Source organism: Apium graveolens, chromosome 10 (genome assembly GCF_009905375.1).
Source record: "Apium graveolens cultivar Ventura chromosome 10, ASM990537v1, whole genome shotgun sequence".
In the NCBI taxonomy this organism is placed as follows: Eukaryota; Viridiplantae; Streptophyta; class Magnoliopsida; order Apiales; family Apiaceae; genus Apium; species Apium graveolens.
This window is the reverse complement of record NC_133656.1, coordinates 114,854,318-114,876,487: the sequence shown is the minus strand read 5'-3', so window position 1 is coordinate 114,876,487 and position 22,170 is coordinate 114,854,318. Positions and strand designations below refer to the sequence as shown.

Below are 22,170 nucleotides of genomic sequence, written 5' to 3'. Positions count from 1 at the left end.
GACCAATAATAAATTAAAGTGGACAATCCTGCATAAGTTAGTTAGGGGCAAAAAGTTATTATCCGATAGTTGTGCAATTTATAAATTAAGGTTCCCACTATACTTCGGTATTACCCAAAATTAAATGGTACCGTAAAATAATTTTAATAGGCGGTGCTCCGGCCATATATATTTAAATTATTAGTAGAGGATATAACCACGTCTACTTCGGTCATAGATATATAAAAATTATATGTAGAGGGTGTAACCACGTCTACTCATATATATGCATTTTTAAATTAAAATTATACCTTCTCAGTTTCGGCAGGGCTTCGTGCTGATAACGTGTTGTAATATAATAGTAATAATGGTAACTATAAAAGAGCTACTAAATTAGAGAGCAAGAGTGGAGGGAAATATGAGCATAGAAATAATTGCTCGGTGCAAAATTTTCATTCACAAATGCAATCTATTTATAGTAAAACAAAGGGAGCAAGTATTAAATGCAAGGTAATAATTTCTACAAATCTATGCATAGCCTAACTATTGCAATATTGACTAACTATATGACAATCAATTTACAACAGAAATCAATATATTCATGATTTATCATCTCTCACAATCAATTTTTTAAAATTCAATTCTTATCTCACAGTCAATCTTTTATTTATTTATTTATTTATTTCTATTCTATCTCTTATCTCTGTTTAATAAGTCTTTTGCTTTGATTTTTATATTGTTTGTATATTTATATTTATATATATATATATATATATATTCATATTTGGATGATTTATGCATAAGAAACGATGATGAACCCTAAATCAATTAATTCGAAAAGTGTTAATTCAGGTATGTATATGTATATATGTGTGCCTGAATATATGATATTATGTGTTAATTTGGTAAATATCTTCAAATTCTTTGCTTACCTATATTTATAATTTAGTTTTCTTTGATTTGTGCAGAAAAAAATTAAACTGATATAACAGGTAAATAATTTGATACCATTGAGGAGGTATGTATATGCTTTTACATTTATCTTAATCTATACCTAATGTATTTTAAAAATGATGATGAAAATTAGTGATTTTGCCTAAGATATTCTCTGACTAATTGTGCCATGTAATCAATATATGTTTACCTACTGCTTGATCTGGTGTCTCAGTGAAATGCTTATATTTTGACGATGTATATTTAATTTTGTGCAGAAAGTGAATAAATTGATACCAATAGTAAATAATTTGATTCCATGAACGAGGTATGTGTCTATGTACTTTTATGTTTATCTTGATCTGTACATGTTATATATGATTGATTTTCAAATTCTTATTCAGGTATTTTAAAACGATGATGGAGTTTAGTGATTTTTCCTAAAATATTGCCTAAGATATTGTAGCAATTAAATATTAAGTTTGAAATTTTTTGAATTCAAAATCGTAATAGATTGTATATCTTCTCTCAGATCTCTCCCAAGAATGGTTATACATACACAAAAGCATTAATTTTTTTTTCCTTCTTCTTTTGTAGCCTTTTTTTATATATATTCGTATATTTATGTATGATTTATTTGATTTGTGCAGGATGAAGCTGTAATTGATCATACACCAATTGTTTCGAAAGTGTTAGTACAGGTTTGTGTGTGTATTTTCTGACTATCATTGCATCTATTAAAAATTTAATTCTCAATAATTCTCTCACCTCTTCTTCTTAGTTATTATATGTCTATGAATATATATATTTTTAGCGTGTATAGATATATTTGTGTTTATATGTTTGGGTAATTTTTGTTTATACATGTCATTTGATTGGTTTATTATTCATATATCACAATCAGTTCATCTTATATTTTCATATTTGTGCAATTCTATTAGTACGATTATGGTGAAATATAGTTATTAAAATCACATAGATGATATATGGGTTCATCCAAATCAAGTAAGTTCTCCAGACAACGATATTACTTTTTGTTAGGTAATGAATCACATACAGAGGGGGGGGGGTGAATGTGTTTTTTTGATTTTAGGCTTAATGGTTGAACAAAGTAAATTAAATTTTGTATAGAAAAGTGTTCATGCAGAAATTAAACTTGCATAAAATAAAGAACACAAATCTTCAAAAACTCACTTAATTTTTATATTAAAAATTACGATTGTTTTGCTACAAAATTTCTTAGCTCTTTGATGTTAAAGATCCCAGCTTCTTCTTGAGAGTGATACAAGAAATTTTATCTAAATTGTTACATCTAACTAGATGACCAGTGTTAACTTTATAACTCAGTTAACTGCTGGTTTACACAGTGGATAATAAACATGCTATTAGTTTTTTTAAACTGTCACTTGTCATTTCTATTTATAGAAAAGCAGATCTTCCATTTCTGGCTTAGCATATCTTTAGCATCCCGTGTTTACTTTAATCTTTCTATGTCAGTTAATCTTTGCCATTGATCTTGCACACTCTTCAAGCTGCTTTTTGTAGACTTGTCAATCCAGCTGTTGGATTGTTTGTTAATTGTTTATCTTGGATATTGAATTGATCTGCAATTCTGTACTTTGAGAATGTACCTCGAGATCTCCAGTTTGAATTAGTAGCACACTTGACATCTCGATAAGTACATAGGCTTATCGAGATCTCTATCACTCCATATTGAGTTTGACTTGTAAAGGTCTTCAGCTTGTCGAGATTTCTAGTCTTCATATCTTCACTATGACTTATCGATAACTCTGAGTCCTCTAGTGAAGGAATGACTTGTCGATATCACCAATCTCCAGTTCTTTAAAATTGGCTGGTCGATATCTTCTTGAGTTCTCGAGTAGCTTTCCTGACTTCTTCACTCCCAGTGGATATTGCTCATCTGTCGAGTAGATATATAGCTCATCCGTCGAGTAGATATTGCTCATCCATCGAGTAGATGTTGCTCATCCATATATAGCTCATCCGTTGAGTAGATATTGCTCATTCGTCGGTACTCTCTGGAGTTCTCGAATGACTTCTCTATAACATTAAATCTGTGACTTGTAGAGATCTTGACTTAGAATATTTTTCTCCAAACAGATTTATTCAACTCCAAACTTCTTCAAAATTCTTCTGAGGCATGATCTTCTTGATCTTCTTTCAGATAGAATCCTTAGGCTTGATACTATTTTAGGAAAAAGACTCCAGTCTGCTCCTTTGCATTTTTACAGACTTTAAGTATTACAAGTACAAAATATAAATTTAGATAACAATACAACTTACTTAGGGTTGACCCCAAGCTTAACAGATTACTAAAAATAACTGTTCATTAATCTTCTACTCAGATCAGATGTTAGATGTCTGTTTGATTTGCTTTATACTATGATCAGAGATGCTAATGACATTGTTAGCTCCAGTAATCTTTGACATCATCTATTATATATTATACTTTTATAACCTTATCTTTTCTTTTAAGTTTTTTTCATGATTTAATTTTGAGTTAATTATTAAAATGTATATTTTTTGTTTATGACATGTTTGATGATTTTTCTGAAATATAGTGATGATTCGGAATGTGAAGAAAATGATAGAGATTTAAAGTCAAATGCACCTCCACAGAAGGGCAGTATATGACAGAGTATATGACATAGATGGCTTGATAAATTGATCATCCATTCAGTCACTAACAGCCTTGGTGTTATTGGGCGCATAAGTGTTTTTAATCTTGGTGTCATGGGTGCTAATCTTGGTGGACAGTTTGTGAATTCTGAAAGTAGTTTTTGAAGGTATTATATTTTCTCTTTTAAATATTACTAATGGTTTATATGTTAGTTTATCGATTACATATTTAATTAAAGTTTTGACAGAGTCTTCAATTGATTTTATATATTTCAACCTTGATAGGTAAAATATTTTACATTGATAATATCAATTTGATAATACTAATAAATAATATGATAAAATTGTGACGTAGATATAATGTCTATACCGGAATATGTATTCTAACATTTAATGGACTTATGTCGAGAAATCTTTCACATGGACTGACCTTCCATCAAACTTCCTTACTAAATCTGTGAGTTTCATTTGTTTACAAGTTTATAGCCTCAATATATACAAACTATGTTGATTGCAATATGTGGAAGTGTATGAGCCTCATAGATGGGCTACTTATATCAGTCAATAAGATCTCTAAAGTCGGACTTAAACAACAAAGTAAACTAATATGATACTATATTTTCGGAACAGTTCAACTAATGAATGTTTCAGTTGCGAGGATGATGCAATTTTAGCACTTAGAATTGTATATGGACTAATTTATATTTTACAATCTATGTTTTCAAAAAAAAACACTTGATATATTAGACAAAGCACAAAAATTGGCACTTCAACATTGGATTGATACATGACTAGGTTATATTTTTATTATGAGGAGTGGTGTAAAACTGATGCTGGCCAACCATTTTTCTATTGGTCAACTTTTCTTTTTCAGCTCTGACTTGCATATCTTAAATCATGTGATTTTTGGAATCCTGCATAAAGATCTTTAAAATTTTAGTGCGAGTTTTTTTTTGAAAGTTTCTTATGACCTACAATTTGTTCAATGTGATACACATTTATTCTGAAATAGCTATAAAATAAAGAAAAATTACTTTGTAATTTATAATTTTCCAGGTTACATGTTGGATATATTTAAACTCTGTAAGTCAACTTTATCCCATATATTTATCCCAACTAATAATATAAGGAATGCACATCAGTTGGACATTTTTGGTGTTATGTAAAACTGCAGAAACATCTATTTACTCTAAATATTGAATGGAAAGACAAATAACACATATTATGCTTAATATGTTAAATTGAATGTGATGACTCTGAATCAGATTTGAACTTGATGCAAGCCATTTTATGGTCAATGAGCTATTGGCGCGACGAAAAGCTTCGAGATTATCATCTGCACTTCAGTCAGGTAGTTAAGTTACTTACTTTATTGATTTATAGAAAATTAAGTGACCTACTAATATTTTTAAGATCCATGTTTTTTTAATTTCAGGATGAAATAAGATCACGATTAAGTTTTAATTAAATGACCGGTGTAAGATCTTATTCATTTCTACGAAAAGAGCACGTCTTAAGTCTAATTTATGTTTCCATAAACATGTTGAGATTCATACTTGCGGGTTTCTCCATGGTTATGTTGAAGGAAGAACCTATGCAAATTTGTGTTCTCGGATGCTCGAATTAAATGAGTGGCCTCCATCAAATAAGTTTGAAGATTTATTGCCCCGCCATTGTGACAATTTTATTAATGCATTACCTTCCAGGCATACAAAGATCAAAGGGATGGTTTTCTCAATCTTGTTGTGAAGTTGTCACCTGATGTACTTAAACTTCATTTGGGTCCAAAGACATACATTGCTTATGGTGTAAATTACCTTGCTGAAACCGAAAAGGTCAGTATGGGTCCTCGGGTTATCATATTTTCCCTCTCTCTTTACTTCCTTAAACACATCACTAAACTACACAATACAAACATTTAACATTTGTGTAATGTAGGCTTTTAAGTTGCTCAAGTGTTTTTTGTTTTAGAATGAATAATTATAAGAAGTATATGCATTTACCATCTGTTGGAGAAAGCAAAATAAAGATGATGATTATGTTAATTGTATTTTATTTATGTATAATATATTTATTAAAATAATTTTATTAAAATTATACTATAAAAAATAACAAGAATCCTGGAACCAAGATTCTGCCTTCAAAAGTATTGTTTCACAATGATTTTTTCTCATTTAATCATTTAAGGTCAGAATTAACCTCAAGAAGGATTTATTTTCATTGTTGCCACTCAGAGTTTTTCTTGAGGCAAGAATACAAGGACTTCAGGAATATAAACACACTCGGATATTTACATATGTCCTTTGATTCCATGATCACCTAAATACCATCTTCAACAGTATACTCCAGGTCAACTTCTTTTAACATCTTCTCCCCAATTTCTAACAAGCACAATTTTTTCTATATCAAGGGCCACACTCCCAGTTAAATGATTACTATCCAACTAATTTAAGTCATGATTCTGAACACTCTAGATAGCAAGATGGTTTATTATTATCTAATATTGTGTGTAAGAAAACCTTCACCAGCCGAAGTGTTGTATTATTAAACTAATGCAAGGATAATGATACTAATGAAATGCATGCCTGACTTGGTCACTTATTCAATCTTAATAGATACTTTATCCAAGGATTAGAGGCTTCAAGAAGCTAAAAAGAACTTTATTGAAATGATGAAAAGAAAGTTATACCCTTATTCATTACTTTATAATATATTCATACATTATTTTTTCAGGTAGGAAAGCTATGATCCGCATTTCATCTTCCAAAGGATACGGATGAATAAGTGATGTGGGAAGAAGTCAATAACTTATAACTTTTTAATTCGTGGTTTGAGTAGAAAAATTCAAATATATGAAATGTATGAACTGATAGATGAAATGAAAGAAAGATAAGTGTCTCCTAATGCATGATGCATACAATAATTTGATAAGTTTTTTGCGTGAAAATAGAGAGCAGAAGATGCAATTAATCTTCTAGGGGAATGTTACTAACGGTTTTTCTCTAATAATATCTTCCTTCAAATATCTAATCAATGCTTTTTGTAAAGTTGCAGAGTTCCAGCACGAGAGGTGTTCAATATTTCTCCGAGTATATGTGACTATAAGAAAATACTTTATTTCTAATTGTTTAATTGAATAGTTGCTATAGAGGAAGTGTTGGAAGCTAGGGAATTGTTTGATGCCGCAGTAGGTAGATCTTTTGGCAAATGGGTTATCTTACAAAGGAGCTTGCTTTCCAACATAAAACATTCTTAATAGAACTGGGGAGATTTGACGGAGTCTTAATTGAACTGTAGAGATCCGCAGAGCTAAGAAACATTTTTTTTTCACTTCTCAAGAAAGAGATGTAGGCTACTGAAGTAGTTAATGTGCACTATGTGGTAACTGAAATTTTCATATTTGAAAATGGGTACGCAACATGCTTTTTAGGAGATGTATTATTTGCATTAGGAATTTAATATAGTAGTTCCTTTATAGTATTATAGAAGTATAGTGTTTTTTCCTTTTTGCCCTGTGCATTGGTGTTATGATGCTTCTTTTGTTCTATCAATATATGATAGTTTAGCCTTTCAAAAAAAATGTCAGGGACAAGAAATGACTTTAAACTTAATGCAGCAAGGGATACCCTTGACATGTTTTTTTGGTTTGGAAGATGTTAGTAAATAGAACTATAATTTAAACAAGACATCTTTTAAAAAATAAAAAAGTTCATGTAAAAACAAGCTTTCCTTTATATCTTAATAATTTTTATTTATATTTAATATATTGAATAATATACATATTTACTACTATCTTCGATTTTATTCATGGGCGAATTATGAAAATACAGCATGTAGTAAGTTTTTTAAATAAAAAATGTTACAATTTTTTTTGTAATCATATAACAAGTAAAAAGTACAAATATACTATATACAAAAAACTTCACATTTATTACCTTTTAAATGAATAATTATGACATAATATTTTAACGAAAGTTCATTATAATTTAATTTAATATTTTATATAAAAATTATTATCATTTCAAACTAATTAACCAATTTTTGCAAAGATGCTATTACACAAACTGTTTCTATTTGTTGGATTTTTTTCCCCTTTTAAAGTAAGTCTAAAGTTAAGTTTTCTTTAATACAAAAGTCTCAATATATATATTAATGACAGTAGCTACCTAACACGTAACATTTTGATTAAAATATTATAAAATAAGCCTGTATAAACTAATAGAACTTTTGTTATCTAAGTTTATCCTAGATTCTAATGAAAAACAATTAGATGGAACTTTTGACTTTTTTCATTTATTTAATATTTATTAAACAAATATTTATTTCATAAAATATAAATTTATGTGTTAATTCTAGCTTAAATTATGGGTTTGGAGTTTGTGAGGAGAACAATATTATTTCTCTTATTTGTTATAACTATAACAAGTGAAGATTTAGTTAAAAGGTTATTATAAAATTATTTAAATGCAAATTTAAGTTATAATGGTGTATTGTAAATATCTTTTTATATTTAATTTGAATTAAAAAATTAATACATGAAATTTTTTAGTTTTAAAATTTTCAAAAGTTTTGATACGTTCATCATGTGGGTTTACAAACATAAGTACTTTGGTTATAAAATATAAAATAAATAATGCTTCATAGTTCAAAAATATAGGTAGTTATGCATTTTTGTTTCATTAATATTTTATTTTATGTATTAAAATTATATTAATTTTGGAAAAGGAGAAACTTTTTTTAGAAAAATAGAAAAGTTAATGTATTAATTGAAAAATTGATTAGTTATTAGTAATTATAATATTTTTATTTTACTTTATAAAAAGAAGCCTCCATAATTTTTGACAAAGGGAGAAAATAGAAAAGGTGAAATTGTTTAGTTAAAAAGATAATTAGTATGAAAATCAATTACAGATACTGATCCAGTAGAATTTTTTTAATATTTCGACTATTATAATACAATATCGATAACATTATTTTTTATATTAATATTATATTTCTTATATCATGTTATCTTTTAGATCATATTTTCTTAGATATGAGACGTTTTGCATTTTACTAAATTTAATATCAAAATTTTATTCATAAATAATAGCAGAATATATTTTGAGAAGTAGTAAAAAATTTTAGAATTCAAAATTTGAAATTTTAGAATAGTAGATATTTTAAACTTTACAATCAAAACAGCAGTTAAAAATACTAACATAAATGATATAAAATATTACAATTTTAAAGAACGTGAAGAATGCATATTTTACATCCATATATAGCATGCTATTAATATGATAAAATATTGTAAAGTTGAACCATGTATGCCTCATGTTATTTTCAATTTTATAACAAATAATAAACATAATTTCTATTATACATTTTATTAATAGAATACGAGTCGTCGTCAAAAATGAAATTGAGAAACAGTCGTAGTAATACCTTATTTTAATTTTATAATTATTGTATAGCCTCTTTTATATCTTTTTAGTTGCATTATAAGCAGAGAAACTATCAATAAATATCTTATTTTTATTTTATACCAATTTTAAAATTATTGTATATCCTCTACTATACTTTTCAGTTATACAGTTGAGGTTTCGTCGATAACAAAGTCGAGTAAGAATTAAATAATTTTTTTTAAAATTCTTATTTCTATTTAAAAATTATTTTTATCCTCTTTTATATCTTTTTAGTTGCAGAATACGAGGCATCGACAACCATGTAAAACTATGAATAAATATCTTATTTTAATTTTATTCCGATTTCAAAATATTGAATATCCCCTAATATACTTTTTATTTATAGAATATGAGGTGTCGTCAAAAACAAAGCCGAAAAACAATCAATTAATAGCTTATTTTGATTTATTCTAATTTCAAAACTATTGTGTATCCTCTTTTATACCTTTTTATTTGCAGAATACGAGACGTTGAATACGAGACGACGTCGAATACGAGGCGTCGTCGAATACGATGCCGAGAAACTGTCGATAAATATATTATTTCAATTTTATTCCATCTTTAAATTTATTGTTCATCGTCTATCATATTTTTTAGTTATAGAATATGATGCGTCATCGAAAACGAAGCCGAAAAACAATCAATTATTAACTTATTTTAATTTTATTCCAATTTCAAAAATGTTGTGTATCCTCTTTTAAACCTTTTTAGTCGACGCCGAAAAACTGTCAATAAAATATATTGTTTTGATTTTATTTCATTTTTAAATTTATTGTATATCCTATATTATACTTTTTGTTATTGAATACGAGGCTTCGTCGAAAACGAAGCCGAAAAAATAATTAATTATTAACTTATTTTAATTTTATTCCAATTTCAAAAATATTGTGTATCCTCTTTTATACCTTTTTAGTTGCAGAATACAAGACAACACCTAGGAACTATCAATGAATATCTTATTTTGATTATATTCCAATTTTAAAATTATTGTGTATTCTCTATTATCCCTTTTATGTTACCGATGACGCCGAGAAACTTTCAATAAATATCTTATTTTAATTTCATTTAAATTTCAAAATTATTTTTTTCAAGCAATTTTAAAATTATTGTATATTCTCTTTTATGCATTTTTGCTTCGACAACGCTCAGAAACTGTTTATAAATATCTTACTTTGATTTTATCCTAATTTCAAAATTATCGTATATCCTCTATTATACCTTTTAGCTACGAATACAAGGTTTCGTCAAAAACGAAGCTGAAAAACAGTCGATTACGATTTTATTTTGGTTTCATTCCAATTTCAAAATTACTTTATATCCCCTTTTATATATTTTTTGTTGCAGAATACAAGGCGTCGATGACAAAGGCATCGACAACAACGAGAAATTATAAATAAATACATTTATGTGATTTTATTTCAATTTTTAAAATTATTGCATATCATATATTATACTTTTTAGTTATAAAATACGAGGCGTCATCAAAAACAAAGTCGAGAAATAGTTAATTAATATCTTATTTTAATTTCATTTCAATTTTAAAATTATTGTATAACCTCTTTTATACCTTTTTAGTTTCAGAATACGAGACAACGCCGAGAAACTGTCAATAAATATCTTATTATGATTTTATTTCATTTTAAATGCATTGTATAACCTTTATTGTACTATTAATTATGAAATATGAGGCGAGCTCGAAAACGACGCCGAGAAACAGTCAATTATTATCTTATTTTGATTTTATTCCAATTCCAGTATATCCTATATTATACCCTTTTAGTTCCAGAACACAAAGGTCGTCGAAGACGACGCCACGAGATCGTCAATAAAATTTCATTGCAAGTAATAAATTAAGCAACGTGAATAACCATATATCTAAAAAATAGTAGAAAAATATTCTTTCAGAGGTATAGAACAGAGACCAGAGACCAGAGTTTAGCATATTGTTGGTGGGATGACCATTTAATATGTTGGCCAACATCTTCATTTGTGCAACATTTGATAATTACCTGAATTATCATGTTTCAACTTGCAAGTTTATTTTAATGGGATGTTATGTTGGCTTGAAAAGGTAAAAAACTTTTTTTTCCCGCTTGAATAACATATTTTCGCTTCTTATGTAGTTCAGTAGGTTGTCCCTGCATAAGCACAAATATGATTAGTTTAGTAGGTTACCAATTTTAAAATTATTGTATATCCTCTATTATACTTTTAAGTTATTGATTACGAAGTATCGTTGAATACGAGAATGAGAAATAATTATTTAATATCTTATTTTGATTGTATTCCAATTTAAAATTATTGTAAATCCACTTTTATACCTTTTTAGTTGTTGAACACGAGGCATTGTCTTCTCTGAAAAACTATCATTAAATATCTTATCTTGACTTTATTATAATTTCAAAATTATTGTATATCCTCTGTTATACTTTTTAGCGATAAAATATGAAGTATCATCGAAAAGGAAGTCGATTAACAGTCATTTAATATTTTATTTTGATTTTATTCCAATTTCAAAATTATTGTACGTTCTCTTTTATACCTTTTTAGTTGATGAATACGAGGCGTCGTATTCGACGATACCGAGAAACTATCAATAAATTTCTTATTTTGATGTTATTCTAATTTTAAAATTATTGTATATCCTTGAAACGAAGCCGAGAAACACTCAATTAATAACATATTTTGATTTTATTCCAATTACTAAATTATTGTAATTCCTCTTTTATTCCATTTTAGTTACAAAATATAAGGAGTCGGCCGACAACGCAGAGAAACTGTTAATAAATATCTTATATTGATTTTATTCCAATTTTAAAATTGTTGTGTATCCTCTATTATACCTTTTTAGTAACAAAATACGAAACGTCGTCGAAGACGACGACGACGAGTAATTATCAATAAATATATGAATTTGATTTTAGTCACAATTCAAAATTATTGAGAAAAAATTTAAGCAAAAAATTGACATGATCTAATTTTTATGAAATGTAATGACCGAAATTATGAACTACAAAATTTTGCATTTTTTTTAATTCACATTTTTTGTTAAATATACATATTTTAGTACTTCAAATATATATATATATATATATAATTTTAATGAATTGGGGATATTCATAGAACATACTTCACAAAATAATATATTTTATAATGTTTTGATCGTAGAACTTATGTAGTCTCCGATTAAATAGTGGTCTCCATAAAATTTTTCTTTATACATAAGGAAAATAAAAAAACAGCTTATTTTGTTTTTACATAACTTAAATATTTTATTTCAACAGTACTTAAAAAAGTTCATTTGACATAGTACGAGATCATATTTCCCAGGCATTAAATTATGGGATTTTTTATACATTTGTTTAGCATATATGGATTTCTTAGATGTACATATAGGCGTACCATAATATTATTATCATTTTAATAAGGATCGAAAATAGTGATGAATCGTGTAACATCTAAGCATTCAATTTCCATCTACACACAACAACAAAAAAGAAGGATTTAGTACTGTAAGGAAGTTTGGGACATATAAAGGTGTTACATTAGTATCTCAAATGCAAAATATGTTGTTTACATCTTCATCTTGCCCATTTTCTGTTTTGTTCTTCTCCAAATCCTCCTCTACAAGATCGTGAAACGTTGTCAGATCGTACTCGGTTATTTCAGTTTAATTGGTAAACACTTTACATGTAAATTAACAAAACAAAAAATATGTACCTTCATGAGATGTAACACTTAAATTTTTTCTTCCAAACTGTATTTATCAAATACCCATATCACAATATAGACATTGTATGCGTATTATAAGTACAGGTTAGATTGCAACATGTTTGTTTTTCGTTTAACTATTCAATGGATTGCTAAAATGCATGATTGTAATATTTGGTACAAAATATTCTTTGAACTGAGACTCAATCCCCAAGTTTTAAATATACTTCATCTTCATCTATAAATGTTAAATCATTATATGTTTAATTAATAACTATTTGATTTTATGATATGAAGAATATGCATAGATGAATATAATCAGATTCGAACAATTACTTAATCTGTCATTACTAATGTTCAACCAATGTATCATATGCAATATCATATATGAAAAAAAAATCAATGATGTAAGGGTGCATATAGAGGAGGAAGTAACAGAATGGACTCGGTGAATAACAATAATAACTTCGTTTTTTATTCAAATGATGGTTACTCTGTAGTTGTAGTAAAAATAATAACTGAAACTTTTTGATGCCTGATAAAATAATAGGAGATGTGTCAATTGAATTTCAATTTGGCCACAATTTGATATCTATACATTTTTTTCATAAAATTAAACCACATTAATTAAGTTATGCTATTGTAAAATTTGAAACTTTTGTTTTTCTCTCATATATTAGCAACAAAAAAAATAAAACTAAAATCATATTGCAACTATTCGTGACAATATTATTTCAGATACTTTTACCAAAACTCAACACCATGATTTCTCGCGAAAAATAAAATATTTAAGTTATAAAAAAAATGATAAAATAATTTATTTGGTGTTAATCGTAAAAAATAATAAAATTAATATATTTTTTCTTAGCATGCGTGGGCAAAGGTCCTTATTATGATACAAAGAATTTTCTTGCGATTCATTCTCCTACATAAACATACCTGTCTATGTAACAGTTATTTTCCTTAAAATTCTGTTCTCCAGTGTATACATACAAAATACACACAACAAAAAACATGTCCGGGACAATGCACATATCCCCACTTACAAAACCCTCATTAGACTCATCAAGATTGCAACTTTTTCAATCTAGACTCAAATTATCAACAAGCCCATCAATCTTGAAACTGGGTTTTGAATATTCAAGCAATTTTTGTGTAATTAAAGGTGGAAATGTAAAAGCTTTGACTAATTGTACACAAGGGTCTGTACAAAATGGGTTGGAATCATCTTCAGTGAAGCTAGAGTTGATTTCTAGTGAAACCCAGTTTGATCGTGTGATTGCTGATGCTCAACAGTTAGATGAAGCTCTGGTGATTTTATGGTATGTTTTGTTTTTACCATATAAATTTTGGGTTTTTAAATTGTTCTTGATTTTAAAGTTGCTAGCTTTTTGGATGATCAGATTTTTTTTACTTATGATGTTGATTGTATTTGTGATACTTAATTAAAAGGGGGACTTGTATTTTTGAATTTCATCGTTGATTGTTGAAGTAGATGAATTTATGAGTGATATGAATAGTAGGAAAAAATTTAAATGAAAAATGGAGGAGGACCATATGTTATGCATCTTTTGCTGCAGTGTTTTGCGAAATTTGTTACTGAACTCTAGAAGAAGCTATATTTATTTGGATCAGTGTTTTTTGTATCTGTTTAGGAAAATAAGTGAGTTCTCTAGTTCTCTGTATAAAGTAGTTTTTCATAATACCAATCTTACTACATCGTTTATGCGTTGATGGTTGATGTATGGGATGTGTTAAGATTTAAGAGACTTAAGAAACCTTGCACTTCTTTTGCTCCACTTTCCAGTGAAGATAAATAAAATAAAATCTTCTGTTCAAATCCGTTAACGGTGTTAGATGGGGTTGATAAGATAAAGTTTTTATCTAAGTGTGTCTAATGGACATTTGACTATTTCCACCAACATTTTTCTGAAGGGTAGGTTGTGATTATGTTTGTGATGTAAGGTTTTTGTTTTCTTTTTATAGGGCTTTTTTGTATTTGGTTTTTAATTTTGTTGATCTTGATATGATTTCGAATTGTTCAATATAGATTGTGAAGGTTCGCTACTTTAAAACATTGTGACATGAGGATATATTTCACAGTGTTCTATGGGTGAAACTCGAAAGTTAAAAATATATCGATATTGATGTGCACAAGAATTTACTCAATATCAGTAAAGAACATGTCCACTGGTCAGTTTCTCGCTTATGATTTGGTTAGGTGTGAGCTAAGTATTGGGTAGACTTTAATCCGTCTTCTCAATGAATGTTGAGTGAATTCTTCCATAATCTCAGACTACTGTCATAACACAGATTGTAATACTCCACATTTTGATTCTACCGGACTGGCCTAATTATTTCTCTTTTAATATGGGCTGGTAACCAAAGCAGTTCCCTATTTTAAAGGCCGTCAGTAGAATGTCCCTATTATATTATTCTAAAAATTAAATACAGCTTCTCCGCCATAGACCAAGATTTAGAAATAGGTGGATCGGATCTGTTTAGCTGCAACAGTCTTTTGGCTAGCAGTAGATCTTCATTCTTCACCCATATGTTTGTGTGTGTGTGTGTGTATTGAGACACGCACATGAAAGTTTGCATAATGTTATGCAGTTACTTTTGATATGCAGGATGGCAAGCTGGTGCAGAAAATGTATCTATTTGAAACCAAAATTGGAAAAATTGGCAGCTGACTACTTTCCACGGTTAGATTAATTTTCTCCATTTTTGAATGTAAGTATAATTATTTATTCTTCTAAACAGTAATAAGCTCTTAACTAGAAGCAAATCCATTTTCTTACCCCGTCTTACATTTTAATTGAAATGTTTCAGTTCAACATGCTTGTACTTGACTACGCATAACTTGTACGTCTTGAGTAAATTAAAACCTACATAAGTACTGGAGAGGATTTGAGTGTGTCACTGATTCTTTCAACCAAGTTGTTTTATATTGATTGTCGTCTTAAGTTTCTTCCAGTTTCCAGTTGCAGGTGATGAGAGGCTTTAATAAATCAATGCAAATCTTGTTACCAAATTTCCTTAGGTTGAACCTGTCATGTTTGTGGGGATGGGCTAGATTTTTTTACTGCGTACATAACATTGATTGCCAGTTGTTTTACTTTGTGCGCAACGGACAACGGATTGTTTTTCATATTTTTTTTGGAAGTGACAGGCTGATATATTACTTATCTTACATGTATTGGAACAGAGTAAGATTCTACTGCGTCGATGTCAACAATGTCCCGCACAGACTTGTGGTTCGTGCAGGGGTCACCGTAAGTTTCTCATTAATAATGCAGTTTTTGCAATGTATTGATTTTTACAATTTGCAATGTTTAGTAGTTATATGAACTGACACACACATACACAAGAAGTTATAATAAGAAAATTTTGTGGTTGCTTATACTTTTCGCTCATGACTGACCTACGTTGGTTACTCTACCCCTCCCTTCCCCCTTAACATATGGAATACCTGTTTCTGACTCTTTCCCATTAGCTTCGTATAATTACTTCCTACAAATCATACGTAACAATATTTTGTTTGTTCTATTAAGATAATTAATTCCATTAACTATTTTGCTTCCTGCTGTTCCGCGAATCAAAATTTTAGTGTCGTCATTTAACCTTTGCTTACCCATCTAAGCTAGCAGTTCTATTGTTTAACACGTGCTTTACATCATTCCATGTATTTGAATTGGTGGGGGCTCAAAACTGTGCAGAAAATGCCAACCGTTCAGGTAATCCTACTGTTCCATTTGATCCAGAATTTGTATCTTTTATATTCTGTTGCATCGTGCTTTCACTCGAAAGAACTCAGAATTTTCATGCATGTAACTAATGTCTTACATGTGCATTCTGATAGCTTTGGAAGGATAGCCAAAAACAGGGTGAGGTTATCGGTGGCCACAAAGCTTACTTGGTAGTTAATGAGGTCCGTCAAATGATTGAATGCGAGGATACATTGTAAATCTATTCTACAAGCACACTGGGTCAGTTTAGTCTTCATATATTACTCAATAAATATTTATGACATTTTTCCTTTACAAAGTTTCATCAGAAAGAAACTATTGTATGTACACACAGAGACTCGGTTGATGTTGATAACTTGGACCTTGTAAGATAGTCACATAGAGACAACAGCTGAATGTCCACTTCCTCTGCAGTATGCATGTTATAGCGCAATACTGTGAAACCTGTATTGTAGTTGAGGAACCATGTCTTTCGCCATTGTTTTACAGGGATATCGAACACCGGGAAAACAGTCATATGACATACAGCTATCGAAAAAAAATTATGAAAGAAATACTTGTGACAAATTATCGGAAATCTTCCCATATGGCCACAATCTATCGAAAAACATTACATGTAAAACCAAGTCAACATCTATATATATTATTATGTTGTAGGTCACTGTTAACGTTTTAATCGTATGATTTAATTAAAATCATCATATTGCACTTGAAGTAAAGCATCTGCAGTTATTGGCCAGTGTGGCTCCATATGCACATTTCTTATTAGAGGAACAATGATTACAAATTAAACGAAAGTATTGTGTCCTCTATGTGAACATAAAAAAAATTGAAAGCAAAGTAACTAATATGCTTATGCTTTATAATTATATAAAAATTAAGTAACCCATGGTGATGTGTTTGGTCGAGATAACTAAGAATGAAAGGAGGGGATGGAATTTAGGTGCAATTTGTACCCATAGTTTGGAGCGTAACTTTTTTTATATAGTTTAAAACTATAAAAATATGCATCCTTCAACTTATTTTTATAAGTGACATGGATTATGATCAGTTTTCTCTAACAACGGGCATAGGCAAATCAAATGGACTGAAAAAACAGCACATTTTTTCTCACAAAATTAAAACAAATAAAATTGAATAATTTATTGCTGTCTTCCTTGTACATAAACAAATCAAAAGTAAAGTAACGAAAATGCTTTATTATACATATATATATTGAAAGATAAAGCAACCATGAATAGAAAACCCAAAGTAATGCCTAATTTCCAAATATATAGAAAAATTCTTAACAACGTTAATCAACTTGTTTTAACTGATAGTTACTACTAATTATTTGCTTCATTGTTGTTTCTATTGCTTTATTTGTCTCTTCATTTTTTGAGAAGCTGGTTCTTTAGCATTCTACTCTGTTGAAATTTCTTCATCTGACTCTTAAAGAGAAAAGATGGCTGATGCAGCAGTATCCTTTGCTATTGAAAAGCTTGCTAATTTTCTTACTCAAGAAGTTAACATTAGGATCGGAGTGAAAGATGGTGTAAACTGGCTCAGAGATGAATTGGGCTACTTGCTAGTTTCTGTCAGAGTTGCAGAAGAACATGCAGCATCAATGCCTAAACCAAAAATGGATTTAATTCGCCAATGGATAAACAACGTCAAAGATGTCGCTAATGATGCTGTAATCATCCTGGAGAGGTTCAGTACCCTGCAACATGAAGGGGAAACTCCAAAACAAGGCGTTCTTTATCGTATGTGGAACGTTATCTGCATGTTCTGCAAGAAAGAAGCTAATCTATATGATATCGGCAAAGAGATCGAGTCACTCAAGGGAAGAGTCGTTGAGATCAAGAACAGGCATGAGCAGTACGGTATTACTAACATCTTAACCACTCCGATTGTGCACCAAAGAAAGAGACCATTGCTAAAAGCAACCTCCTTCGAACACCTTGTGGATGTGGTTGGTTTCAAGGATGATGTTAATATTTTGTTGGCTGAACTTCTTAAAGAGGATCCTTCTCTTAACATGATTTCCATTCATGGAATGGGAGGGTCGGGAAAGACCACACTTGCCAGTAAATTGTACCATTCTAGCGAGTTGAGCCATTTTCAGAGTCGTGCTTGGGTTTGTGTCTCTCAGGAGTATGACATCAAAGATGTTTTAAATAAGATGATAAAGTCTCTTCAGGGATATGAAGTTGATTTGTCCAAGATGGATGAGGTCGACTCGCTGCGACACCTGCGTAAATCATTGAAAGACTGCGGTTGCTATCTGGCGGTGATTGATGATATATGGGATATTGAAGTATGGGAAAAGATCAAAAAAGCTTTACCAGACAAGAAAAATGGCAGTAGAGTTATAGTTACCACGCGAAATAAAAAAATTGCTCAGAAAATAGATGACAGATGCTTTGTCAATGAAATCCGATTTTTGAAGGAAGATGAGAGCTGGGAATTATTCTGTAAGAGAGCAAAACCAGCCCGAAACCTGGAGAGCTTAGGTAAGGAAATGGTAAGTAAATGTGGAGGTTTACCACTTGCAATTGTGGTACTGAGTGGGCTCTTATTGAACAAGAAGAGCTCAGATTGGTTCAAGGTGAAGGACCGCATGTGGAGACAGTTGAAGAGTGACTCTGTGGAGATAGAACAAATACTAAGTTTGAGTTATGCTGACTTGTCTTTCCAGATGAGACAATGTTTTCTATACCTTGCAAGGTTCCCGGAAGACCACAGAATTCAAGTTAACGAGTTAAAGTTGTTATGGATTGCAGAGGAATTCATATCTGAAGCTGATGAAGCACATGGGTTAGTCATGGAGGATGTGGCGGAGGATTATCTGAATGAGCTAGTCAATCGCAATATGATTCAGATTGTAGAATTGCTGTGGGATGGACAAGTTCAGGAGTGCCGGGTCCATGATCTTGTACGCGATCTTGTCATACAAAAGGCCGCAGAGGAGAAATTGTTGGGAACTTTTGATTCCAAAAAACTGCATCCAACTCCCATCCGTTTATTGCAAGGACAACCACGACATGTCATTCACAATGGAATCAGTAAGTATTTGGAATTAATTGGGTCTAGTTCAGATGATGTTAAGTTGCACTCATTAGCACTAATTAATCAACTAACATATATTAGTAATTTAGAAGTAATGATGTTGTTGTACACCAGATTTAAATATTTGAGAGTACTAGTCTTAACTGCTGTAAAAACAAAGAGGATTCCTGAAGAAATTGGGGATTTGGTTCTCCTAAAGTTCTTAGGCTTAGTAGGTAGTTATTCTAGTGAAACTCTAGTAATTCCTTCAAGTATTTGCGAGCTTAAAAAGTTACAAACTTTGTGTGGAGCGGTGAATGAATGCTACGAACTACCTAAAGATATATGTGACCTAAAAGAGTTGAGGCATCTATACTTTAGTTATGGAGTACAATTTAAACAAGGAGTAGTCAGAGGAAGTTTGAATAGTGGTAAGCAGCACACAAAGCTCCAGACTATAGAATACATCCTGTATGAGGCTTGGATCAGGATCGATACTCCCAATTTGACCAACCTCGTTACATTGGGAATTAGAGCAGAAGGAAAAAGTGGTGCCAGCAGTTTGGAGTCCATTGCTTATTTAGCAAGTCTCCAAACGTTCTCCCTTTATGCTGGTAGAACTGTTCTTCCAACACTGGAACCTCTTTCGTCTTGCCAACATCTTAAAAATGTCATATTGCGGGGTGAGATAAGAGATCCGTCAATACTTCAATTTTTGCCAGATTCAGTCACAGACCTAACACTTATTGATAGCATGCTTGTACAAGATCTGATGCCGACTTTGGGTAGTTTCCCAAATCTTACCCATCTTCATTTAAATAGGGTGTACAAAGGGTCGAGAATGGTAAGCGGTGATGATGCATTTCCAAGTCTTCAGCTTTTGAAATTTGAATATCTTCGCAATCTAAAAGAATGGCATATTGAGGTTGGAGCTATGCCTTCTCTCAAATACTTGACAATAGAAAATTGTCCTTGTTTTGAGATGGTTCCACGACTGGAACATTTACCTTCCATACCAACGATATATAGCCCTTGGAATAGGCGGTGAAAAAAGGAGATTTAAATTTTTAGTCTCAGTGTGCCTCAGAAACCTATGTGTTCATCAATTCTTAAATTGTTGTTATGGTCATATTTGTCATTTCGCATAATAACAATTTGTATCTCTTGTTTTTCTTAATGTTAAAGACTTGTTCATAATTTACAGTTGTATTTTATGATGGAATAAGTAAGTATTTGGAATTACTTGGGTCTAGTTCTTATAATTTGAAGTTGCAATCTTTGGCACTAATTAACAATGATAGTGCACCTTCCAAACTAGAAGAAACTAATCTTTGGTACAGAAGATTTAAGTATCTGAAGGTGATAGTTTTGGCTGGTGTTAGTATCAGGGACTTGGTTCTCCTAAAATTTTTAGGATAATTGGGTGGTATTTCTGATAAATTTTCAGTAATTCCTTCAAGTATAGGCAAGCTGAAAAAGCTACAAACTTACCAACCTTCATTTGAATTAGGTGTACATGGGGGTCGAAAATGGTATGCAGAGATGCTGCATTTCCAAATCTTCAGTTTTTGAAGTTTGATAATATCTACCATCTGAAAGAATGGCAAGTTGAAGATGAAGCTCTGTTCTCTCAAATATTTGACTCTAGATAATTGTCAGATGTTTTAAGCCAGTTCCGCAACAACTAGGCTGTTTACCTCCCATACCAGAGATATTTGGCCCTTGTTATCGGTGGTGTCCCCAGGAGAGAGTATGCATAAATTGGAGAAAATATGCATAAATTGTACGTCTGGAGTTGATGAAAACCTACATATGTACTGGAATGTATTCGAAGGTGTTAACAAATTGTTTCAACCAGCTGTTTTATTTTTAGTCTCTTCCGGTTTCCAGTAGCAGGGGATGAGAGTATTAGAATAAGTATTAGCTACTACTAGAGCTGGCCAAATGTGCACATTCGGGACCGGTTCGTACGGAAACCCGTAATTATTCGGCCCGAATCGGGCCGGTTCAAACCCGCACAATTCGTCAAATTAGTCGAGTCGGTTACGAATATAATACTGGAAAACCGGGACCGAGCCCGGCCCGGCACCAACCCGCACTAGTCAAGCAGAAGGCGGTAAGTATTTTCTCTGTACTGCTTTCTAGTGTCTACTACATGGGATTATGTGCCTACAGCCTACACTACACTACTCCTACTCCTGTCTCCTGCCTCTGCACTAAAAATATAATCATACTTATAATATATTATATTAAGTAATTGGCAGAAAGAAGAGAGAAGGCTGGCGCACGCACGGGTTAACTCGTACGCGGTTATTTTCTTGTGCGGTTACGACTTCGGTTTTCCTCGATTCGAGCCCGGCCCGAGCCCGGTTCGTTAATTAACAAGCCGGTTCAGTGTTACCATTTCGAGTGTCCAACCCGTGTGCGGCCCGGCCCGGCACGCACGAACCGCTGGCGGTGCGCACGGCCTGCAGGTTAACCGCACGAGCCCGCACAACTCGTACGCGGTTATTTTCTTGTGCGATTACGACTTCGATTTTCCTCGATTCGAGCCCGGCCCGAGCCCGGTTCGTTAATTAACAAGTCGGTTCAGTGTTACCATTTCGAGTGTCCAACCCGTGTGCGGCCCGGCCCGGCACGCACGAACCGCACAGATGGCCAGATCTAGCTACTACATGCAT

General features: G+C 31.1%; 2 protein-coding genes across 3 annotated transcripts; both read left to right on the top strand.

The window, feature by feature from the left end:
- Positions 1–13,628: 13,628 nt before the first annotated feature.
- On the top strand, positions 13,629–16,872 carry LOC141693292 (thioredoxin-like 3-2, chloroplastic). Of its 2 annotated transcripts, none has more exons than XM_074498335.1 (5): positions 13,629–14,032; positions 15,341–15,415; positions 15,883–15,985; positions 16,430–16,447; positions 16,573–16,872. In XM_074498335.1, the coding sequence occupies exons 1-5, from the start codon at positions 13,725–13,727 to the stop codon at positions 16,675–16,677; spliced, it is 609 nt and encodes a 202-aa protein (XP_074354436.1). In that variant the 5' UTR covers positions 13,629–13,724; the 3' UTR covers positions 16,678–16,872. The 2 variants fall into 2 exon arrangements, with proteins under 2 accessions (XP_074354436.1, XP_074354438.1); XM_074498337.1 differs by having other exon boundaries at positions 13,630–14,032; positions 15,919–15,985.
- Positions 16,873–17,842: 970 nt separating this feature from the next.
- Positions 17,843–20,627, top strand: LOC141693038 (putative disease resistance RPP13-like protein 3). The gene has a single exon (XM_074498024.1). The coding sequence runs from the start codon at positions 17,904–17,906 to the stop codon at positions 20,535–20,537; it is 2,634 nt and encodes an 877-aa protein (XP_074354125.1). The 5' UTR covers positions 17,843–17,903; the 3' UTR covers positions 20,538–20,627.
- Positions 20,628–22,170: the final 1,543 nt, after the last annotated feature.

Bases quoted from the DNA above. Each gene is read 5' to 3' on its own strand.
- LOC141693038 (XM_074498024.1), top strand. From the start codon at position 17,904: ATGGCTGATGCAGCAGTATCCTTTGCTATTGAAAAGCTTGCTAATTTT.
- LOC141693292 (XM_074498335.1), top strand. From the start codon at position 13,725: ATGTCCGGGACAATGCACATATCCCCACTTACAAAACCCTCATTAGAC. The intron at 14,033-15,340 runs GTATGTTTTGTT...TTTGATATGCAG, and splicing joins GAAGCTCTGGTGATTTTATG to GATGGCAAGCTGGTGCAGAA. The intron at 15,416-15,882 runs GTTAGATTAATT...TGGAAGTGACAG, and splicing joins GCAGCTGACTACTTTCCACG to GCTGATATATTACTTATCTT.